The sequence below is a fragment of the Protobothrops mucrosquamatus genome, unplaced genomic scaffold (assembly GCF_001527695.2).
Source record: "Protobothrops mucrosquamatus isolate PMUCROS unplaced genomic scaffold, P.Mucros_1.0 scaffold702, whole genome shotgun sequence".
Classification (NCBI taxonomy): Eukaryota; Metazoa; Chordata; class Lepidosauria; order Squamata; family Viperidae; genus Protobothrops; species Protobothrops mucrosquamatus.
This window is the reverse complement of record NW_015386984.1, coordinates 260164-270102: the sequence shown is the minus strand read 5'-3', so window position 1 is coordinate 270102 and position 9939 is coordinate 260164. Positions and strand designations below refer to the sequence as shown.

The window sequence follows — 9939 nt, the reverse complement described above, 5'->3', positions numbered from 1 at the left end:
AAAAGCCTACTCATTAGGTATTCAGAAATAATCGGCGTTCCCCCCCCTGCATCCACACTCCCTCCACCTTCCTACCTACTTCCCTCTTCCTTCCTCCCCCTCTTGACCACTACCTCTCCTCTTTCCTCCTTCCCAACTATCCTACACATCCCATCACCTTCTTTTCCACCACCTCGGATGCAGTTTAGGGGTACTAGCCGATCATCTCCTCTTCTTAAAGACAAACATTTACATTATATTTATAAATACACCAATTTTTTTTTTATAATTCTACCCCTTCATCCCCTTCCCCCCCCCTGGACTTCCCAGAACTGAGTACAGGGATAAATACATAACATCCCAAGTCTAAAGTAAGCTATCCATTCATAATACAAACAAAATTAACATACTTTAACTCTAACATACAATAATAAACTTAAAAATAATATATATATATAAATTATATTAAATATATAGAAAATATTAAAAAAAATTTATTCAAAAGCTATATGATAATTAATAACTTCGTACTTTCTCTTCATATAATCTATCCATCTTCTCCACACCGAAATAAATTTTTCTTGAGATTGATCCTTCAAGTACGCGGAAATTTTTGCCATTTCTGCAAAATATGACACCTTCAATCTCCAAGCATCCATAGTCGGTAATACCCCTTTCTTCCAGTTTTGAGCCTGCTCCACTTATTTCTTGACCACATCTTGTTTGAAGGGATAACATTTTCAGTTTTTTTAAAAAAAAGAAAGAAAGAAAAAGAGACATTTACTGTCTAAATTGGAGGGTGCAAAATGTGATTCTAACCAGATTTCAGATACCAGTAAGTGTAGGAATGTAGGACTACCTACAAATTGCAAACCAGCGAGTTCAGAAGGAATATTTTTCAGACCTTGGCTGATCTCAAAAAACTAAGTAGATTTATTAATATTTGTATGGATGACAGTGGGGAATTAACAGCTCTATAGTAGACTGGAAAATAAAAACAAATCCAGAAGAATTTAATGGCAAACTAGTTTTGCATTATTGGCAACATAACTACTGTCATACTAATATCGGATGTATTTGCATTGACAACTAAACAGTATATGCATGTAATCACTAGGTATTGAGTTTGGCTCAAGGAAGGAATCACGTTTTGTCTTTATCATCCCATCCCAAAAACTTAAAACAGGTTTAACAAGTAATACTCAATGCATAAATCAAAGAAGGGAATTAATTATAATTACAATAGAATGGGAAATGGAAGATGGTGAGTTCAAGTCCTGCCTTAGCCGTGAAAGCCAGCTGGGTGATTTGGGGACAGTCACTCCCTCTCAGCTCAACCCGTCTCACAGGATTGTTGTTGTGGGGAAAATAAGAGGGGAAAGGTGTGTTGAATATGTTCATTGCTTTGAGTTATTTATACTAATAAGGATGGGATACAAATAAATATAAAAGTTTAAGGTTCGGTCAAGCTTTCATAACATCTTCCACAGAGCTTTTAATTGATGAGGAACCAGATAGTTGTTCACTGGTTGCTGCTTTTGGGGTTGTGGGTTTGCTTTTCCTCTGCTTGAAGACTTCACGCAGCTTTTGTGTAAACTATATAGAATCAGATTCTGTAAACGAATGAAGAAAAAGATTTTTCTACTAAACAGTTTCATGAGAGGGGAGGTACAGTAATGTGAATATGCTGAAGGATCAGAAAAAAATATGCACGAAATAGGGAATTGAAGTGCTGCCCGAACGGTGAGTTCATACACCACAGTAAGCCATTGCACCCGTTTGTGTAATATGCTGACCATTTTGATTGGTTTTTTTAAACCACCATTAATGGTTCTATTTTTTTTAAAAAAACTTTTCTATTGGTTTATCAAAATATAAAATACAAAGAGAAATTTTAAAAAAGTAATAGAAAACTAGGGGAAGGGAAAAGGAAAAAAAAATGGTGTAAAGAGGGAAAAGAAAAGAAAAAGGCAACAGCTTCTGACTCTCTTTAGCACAGTAGAAGATAACATTACAACCACAACTTTTTACTTTTACACAACAGTATGTACAAGCCATTTTTATAACAATAAACCTATCTAATTAGCAAAAACAAAATCAAAGTTTCATTTTTTTTTCGTTGCAATCACAAAATCCGGAAGCAATTTCAAAATAGAACCAAGGTTATATATATTCTCTTCTTTGGATAAAAGAATCAATTTGACCATCTCTGTTCTCTTTGCTATGGGGAATAATATATACTTCTGTTAACTCATTCATCTTTATCATAATTCATATTAACAGAATCCTCTATATTATTTCAATTTTTTTTAATCCTAAGGGAGAAAACACTTTTTCTAGTTTGGATATTTTACTAACTTTAAAAAATACTCATGTATTATAATAAAGGGGGGGAAAAACCGTCTTCATTTTAAACCCAGAAACCAAAACACAAAACTACATTAGAGCTTTCATTTAATTATATATATATATCACACCAATATAAATCCAATTAACTCCAATTAGCTCATAAATCCAAATCTCTCCCTCCAGTTTATCCTCATGGAGTAAACCTTTTTCTTCTCTTATTTTCAAATTTAACCAATAGTATTTTACAAACTTTGGGAATTATTCAGCATTACCTAAAAAGACAGAAGACATGCATTTACAAACTCATTTTATACATACAAAGCTATCTTAAAGCTTTCTTTCAATACGTATATCAAACTTATAAAAATCCATCCTAACTAATTAAGTGTATGAATAATTCCATTAATACTAGTTTACAATTTAAATAGTGCCTTTTCTTATTAAAAAGTAAAAAAAAACCACCAGGAATTCAAATGTACAGTATCAATATTATTTGTAGAATGACACTTTTTAAATTGTAAATTAATTCAGCATTCGTACTGGGCTGATCCTTAAAAGCATTTTATGAGCTGACATATTTTCCACATATAACAGACTGAAAACAGGCTAAGCATGACAGTGTTGAAGTCAGAAAATTAATTTCAACCCATACTTTTCATTCTAAAACCATCTATGCCATATCTTCCTAAAAGGGGAAACAAACAAGCTGTCCCTAATAGTTTTAATCACCTGAGCTAAATTTAAAAGCTTCAATTTTGCTATAAAATAAGGTCTATTTTATATTATTATAAGGTAAGTTAAGAAAGCTACTGTAATTCTACTTTCATAATAAGATATCCATTATGTTTACCAGTATATATTAAGGGCATTCACTTACAACAAGTTTAACTGTATGCTAAATTATTTTAGGTTATCTACAGATGAAGAGAATAAAGTGACCCTTGCTGAGATTAACTTGGTTTGCATAATATGCAAAACCATGATTTATTAAAAAAAACAAACTGCAGTCAGAGCGATTTAATTCTAGTCTTAGAACTCTTAACACTAACCCAAGGGACAATGGAGTTTACTTAGCTTTAGCTTAGCTTGCAATGTGAACTCAACTATTTATATAGTGTGTGGCATATCATGCAGGGACTAGCAATATATATTAACTTTTCACCTAGATTAATAAATCACAATAAAATATAAATGTTAAAAAGATCTATGTTGAAATATGAGTGTCTACTCTAGATCATCTAACCACAGCATAGTTTATATGATGCTGATAAACAGTATCTGATAAAAAAAATCAGATACTGGACTGGTATATGCCCTCAGCTTACAACTAGTCACGATGTGATCTACAGTTTGATATGGGATCACGCAGTCACACTGACGGGAGGATACTATGCCCCATTTATACTGTGAGTACCAGCAGACGTTGTATGAGGTGCAAATCCTATTCAGGATTTGCCATTGCTGGCATGATAGTTCAAAGGCTGTCACTTTTTTTGTGAGGTCATTTATATATCTTCCTATGTCTGGTGTTCAGTGACCCATTTGGCTTTCCATTGGGAATTGACGTTAAAGTTGTTGGGCAGATGTTGTGCAAGTGCCAGTGAGGGCTTCCTGGATTTTAGTTTTCTGGCCGAAGGTAGGAATTGTTTGCAATTTTTCTGCATTCTCTCACTAGTGCATGTTGCCTTTGTAAAGCTGGTGTGCTATATGGCTCAGAACAGGAAGCCAGCAAGTCAGAGTGGTTCTGATACAACCGCTTATAATCCTCATGGTGTCACTGAGTCTGTGAACTCAGCTAAATGTGTTTTAGTCATCATAACATGGTCATGTGTATACACTGAGTCTGTAGGTTGAGAGTCACCTGACATATACTAATTGGTAAAAAAGAAAATGATTAGAGCTGGATCCTGCTTTAGGACTTTCATAGCTGAACTACTAGAATCTGGATGATCACTTGGTGGCAGCAAAGAAAGTTTGCATATATCCAGTAGGGCAAGCTTTGGTCCCATTGATCAAGCAGTATTATCTAGAGGGACCCAGGAGATTATCTTCTGAGTCACAGCATCTGCGTTCTGGAATGAGATACCTCTAAAGATGATTTCCCACAAGGTGTTCAGGAAGCTGTCAAAGACCTGGTTACAGTATTCTCCCAGGCAGGCTTTGGGGCAGGGTGATGGTTGATCTACTACTAGACAGGTTGGTTTGGTTTACTGTATATGTTGGTCTTTAGGCTGCTTACAATCTCTCTTTTGTCTTTTTCATTTTTTAAATTGTAAGCCACACAGAGTTGTTGGATGTTGGGTAGTCTAAGAAAGTAAGTTTTTGCAGCCCATATATGGAAGTCTTACCTGCTCAACTCAAGCCAATGTTATATTTATTATATCTATAGGAAAATGCATTCTAGCTAGACTTCTGGTAGTTCCATTCTTCAAATTATTAGAAGACTTCTAAAGAGCATATATATACGGTATATTGTTTATGTCTTGTATAGGTAAAACGGAAGACGGACATTTTTGCAGACATTTCTTACTGGATTACAGAAAGGAATCATGACTGACATCGTACAGAAGACAGAAGTATGTATAAAATCCAAAAGGAAAGTACTTATAAGGAATTTTTCTGTTTCTCTACAATCTCAAAATAGTGTAAGGAAACTTAAATTACAATTCACTCAGCCATACTGGGAGATAATGACATGTATGTGCAGACAGATTTTTTAAAATTAAAATGTTTTAACTGGTAGGTTTTTTTTTAAAAAAAATGAATATCTTAATAGAATAAATAAATAAATTTGTCCACAAAATATTAATTAAATTTAATTTTAATTCAGTTCTTAATCTGTATTGTATTAGTGTTAAGGCATTTTGTTGATTTATTAGTGTTAAGGCATTTTGTTGATTTAGAGAAAGTATACAAGCAAAGATGCCGGAGTTGTGAAATATTTTGCAAAATATGAAATTGAAGGCTAGTTGCTAAATGCAGGAAGAGTGTATATGATGGACATGTATAAGATTATGTGGGGAATAATAAACAGCTCATTATTGAATTGAAGATAATGCCCGGGTTTAATGTATTTATAGACAAATGTACAAGAAATGCTTGTCATAACTTTACAAATGTGTTGACTGGGACCATGAATGTGTGCACCACTGGATGAAGTCAACCTTTTGTTGTTGGCTGTGAATTTGAATGATTTGCAGTGAATATTAGGGTATATGATGCAACAAAGAGAACTGATCTAATAATCATTGAAGACTAAGACATTTGGATTTGATAAGGAAAATTGAGTGAATAATTGCAAGTTATACATAAATGGTAAAAATTAGGGCAAGTTGATAAATTAATGGACCTTGTCAGAATGTTTGGAAAATGGACAAAAATGTAGAAATGCCAGTAAAAGTTTACCGGGTAGTATGAGATCTGTTTGAGGAATGAATGTTTGGTGAAAGTTGGATGGGATCCTCTAAAACAGTGGTTCTCAACCTGTGGGTCGGGACCCCATTTGGGGTCGATGGACCATTTCATGGGGGTCGCCAAGCAAGGCTGTCCGCCATTTTTTTTGTCCACCATTTTGTTTGTCTGCCATTTTTCCCCCTTTTCCGGTGGGTGCCTTACCTCCCTTGGGCTGGGCCAGCTGGTGGTCGGCCTGCTCCGTCTCTGCCGTTTGCCAGCTACGCCTCGGCCGGCACAGGGGGCGGAACCACGCATGCGCGGCGCTCCCGGGCAGGGAAAGTCCTCGACTTACGACCGGTTGGGTAGTCCTCGACTTACGACCGGTTTAGTCCTCGACTTACGACCGGTTGGGGTCGCGGCATTAAAAAGGTTGAGAACCACTGCTCTAAAAGAAGTGAGAAGTTTAAAACATCAAAATATATGAAGCAATGTATGGAAATGGCGGAAGCAAGCATGGTTTTTTAGAAACTATATAGAAATGTAACAATGTTGATAAAACTAGTTTAGGCAAATTTATACATTTTTAATTTCTTTTAATTTCTGACATCTTTAATTTCTTTTAATTTCTGACATCTTTAATTTCTTTTGCCCACTATTTCTGCTTGTCTTTCATTTACATAATATTGCTTTCATAAAAAATGGAAGTGCTAGATACAGCATGCATCTACGTATCTAACACACTCTGCACTATATCTTCATTTGCTTCTATCACCCTTTCCTGATCTTTGCCTTTTCTACATCTTCACTAAGATTCTGCTTTCTTCATCTAAACCTGTACAAAAGTCCTATGTGCCCAGACTTCGAAAAGGTGATATAAAGGATAAATTTGAAGCCATGCAGAAAACAAGGGAAGAAAAAAATCAGAGACGAACAAGAGAAGAAAAACAAAGAAGAAGAGAACAATATATTAGAGAGAAAGAATGGAACAGGCGAAAGCAGGAGGTCATTTTTTTGCAATTATTATTTGTTTCTGTTGTTTTGATTTCAGTTATACTACAATGCTGGTATAGAAAATATACTTGAATCTTATGTAGAAACATACCAGAGTTTTTAAGACTGTCTGCATTAATATCTTCGATCCGTTATTTAGATGAAAGAACTTCTTGCTTCTGATGATGAAGAAGAAAACTCTTCTAAAGTGGAGAAAGCCTATGTTCCAAAACTGATAGGTAAGAAATTTTATAAAGGTTTTGACCTCCATTATCAATGCTTTAGTATCATGCTGTACATTGCCTAAAACATTCCACTTCTGTACTATCTACTACTTCATAGCTCTTAAGTGCCTTTCAATAATAAAATTAGTTAAGGTAGCCTGAACATACCTATTTTGCAAACCCTTGGTAGATTTTTTTATTCCAAGCCATATTCATAATAACCTGATCTTAGTTGTGAGATTTGAGCTGCAGAGCTTGGATAACTACTTCATTGCAGCAAAAATATACATAAAATGCTTCTAGGTTTTATGGATTCATATGTAACTTTTACTGTTGGCGTTGTAATTTCTTTTTAAAAATCTGGATCAATGTTTTATTGCTTCAAATGTCTCTTTTTGAGTAGCTCAGAAATTTAGAAAATATTAATATTCTATATTTCCTATATAAATTTATTCCAAAAATAGAGCCAGAGGTGTATTAGAAGCATTCATTTTTGTTTTATATGTTCATAGGAACTGTCAAAGGAAAGTTTGCAGAAATGGAAAAGCAGAGGCAAGAAGAAGAAAAGAAAAGGATGGAAGAGGAGAGGCAACGAAGAACTGAACAAGATATGATAGAGAAAAGAAAAATTCAGAGGGAACTGGCCAAAAAAGCTCATGAGGTATGATTATTGAGCTTGGTAAAATATGCTTCATATGTAAAAATAGCCATGCAAATTTGAATGACAGTTGTATTCAGTTGTACGGTAGTTTCAAAGGGAAAGCCTTGGTGTTGTGTATGAAAAAAATATCAGTGTTGCACTGTATCTGTGTGTACATATTTTCAACATGTGGTCTCTTTTCCTATCTATGTCTCGGATTCCAGAAAGCAAATGCTAAGAGAATATTTTTTAATATTTTAAGTTGTTGGCAATTTAGGTTTATTGATCTCATGTTCCTGCAGTTTTTCTAGTTAAATAGATGTGCTTTCTTTTTGCCAATAAAATAGCTCATTACCAGAAGGGGCTTAACTTCCATGGAAATTCTTCCAGTAAGAAGGGAGTGGAATTACCCAGTTTAACTGCAACTCCCGGTGCTGTATCCACAATCTATTCAATATTTCTTCAGAGAGCACAGGCTCTTCCATAAATTCTTCTAGCAGGGTAGCCCTGGTTATTCATTCAGAAGTAGACTTTTTCTGAAGTCAAAAAGTAAAGTTAATCAAGCTGAACTTGAATCACTAACCACCTATAGTTTCAGTAGTTTGTCTTCTGTGTGAGGATGGGAGAGTTGATTCTTTTGGCTTTTTCAGGGGCATCAGATTTTGATAGTATTTGTGAATTCAGCTTATTTGAACTATGGTATTGCATGATATGTTGTGCCTAATGTTAAACTGGTAAAATATTTTTTTAAGAACTCTGTCTTGGGATCAGGCTCCTAATGCTATTATCTTCTCAATAGGATGCCAATTGTGATAGATAAGTAGAAACATAAATCTGATAATTGATTGTTACCAACTATATATCTCTTAACACAAGATATGGCACTTAATATTATTAGAGACAGAAAATGTCAATATTACTAAGCAAAATATCTAAAATGTAATGTTGGGAAAGCAAAACAAGATTTCCTTGCATTGAAAATGACCAACAAGATACATAGCTTGGGTTTACATATTACCCTAAAGCATAATGTGGTTTGAAATTTGTATCACTGAATTATGCTGATTATACTGATAATGGCTTACTCATAACCCATCGTTAAAAATATATGAATGCAGATATTGGGGAAAATGAAGTAAGATGTTTCTGATTTGCTTTGAACAAAAAATAACTGCACTTTTTATTGGCATGCAGATATTAAGAAGCAAAACATAATACTATAAATGAAACTTGCGTTCGGAGTATCTGTGTAAATTATTACTATTTTAAATTTTAAAAAGTAACAACTTTCAATTTAAAGATTGTCCTGACACTGAGTTTTGTACTAATATTCCTTTTTAAAAAAATATGGGATAAAATATACCAAAATGATTATAGTTGTTGTAAACAAATGTTTATGCTGAGAATGATTGTGTCTGGGGCCATATATAATGACTGGACATCAAATAGCACTAGATATTTTAGTATCCTTTATCAGGATAAAAACTCTGTCATATTGGTTCAGTAAGTTATTTTTAGATTATCTTTATAATATTGTATTGAATTTTTCTACCAAATAATTCGTTTAGCTGTATAATTGTATAATTAAATGCTATTAAGAAGTCACAGGAATGCTATAACTTTAGCTTTAGCAACTGGGGAACTAAGGAGAAGAAAATTGCGAGTCTTCTTAGAGGGGTGCTTTATTAAATTTTTAGGGGGTTCGGGGTTGGCCCGAGGGGACTTAGGGGAGCCCTCTCTGAGGCCAAGGCCAGTCCTGTCTGAGGGGCGCGGAACGGTGAGGGAGGGGAATGGGGGGCTAACGGAGGGTGGTGTGATAGGTACGGTCAGTGGGAGGGGCAGATATGGCGGGAGCAGAGGACCATATCGGGTTTTGGGAGCACGCACACGCTGCTTACACGCTTGTGGATGCTCCGATCCTCAGGGCTCTACTCGACTTCCAGGGACTTCAGATCCTTGGGCCCGGGACCATCGGCTGATGTTGTGCAACGCCAGGTCCATGGTAAATAAGGCCCCCCTCATTCAAGAGCTTATTCAAGAGGGGGGAGCGGACCTGGCAGGTATCACCGAGACCTGGTTGGGCATGGAAGGGGGAGTTCCCCTCGTTGATCTGTGTCCACCGGGTTTCCAGGCATTCCATCAGCCGAGGGCCCGGGGCAGGGGCAGTGGGGTAGCGGTCATTATAAGGGAGAGCCTATGTCCAAGGGAGGCCACTGTGCCTCAGATAGACGGTGCAGAGTCCCTCCTTGTGAAGTGGGGGCAAGGGGTGCAAGTGGGCCTGTTGATAATATACCTGGCCCCCTGCTATGTGTCAACGGCCCTGCCTGAGCTGGCTGACGTGATAGCCGGGGTGGCGGTTGAGAC

At 35.9% G+C, this 9939-nt stretch overlaps 1 protein-coding gene across 6 annotated transcripts in view; it reads left to right on the top strand.

The window, feature by feature from the left end:
- Window positions 1-9939, top strand: part of NEXN (nexilin F-actin binding protein) — a 39397-nt gene that overhangs the window by 11015 nt on the left and 18443 nt on the right. For 4 of the 6 annotated variants that reach the window (XM_015818205.1, XM_015818209.1, XM_015818206.1 and 1 more), the window contains exons 2-5: window positions 4820-4904; window positions 6532-6723; window positions 6872-6950; window positions 7448-7596. In XM_015818205.1, coding sequence (XP_015673691.1) covers window positions 4878-4904; window positions 6532-6723; window positions 6872-6950; window positions 7448-7596 — 447 coding nt within the window. In that variant the 5' untranslated portion in view covers window positions 4820-4877. The remainder of the gene's footprint in view (window positions 1-4819; window positions 4905-6531; window positions 6724-6871; window positions 6951-7447; window positions 7597-9939) is intronic. The other 2 variants (XM_015818210.1, XM_015818211.1) reach the window with 1 other exon arrangement.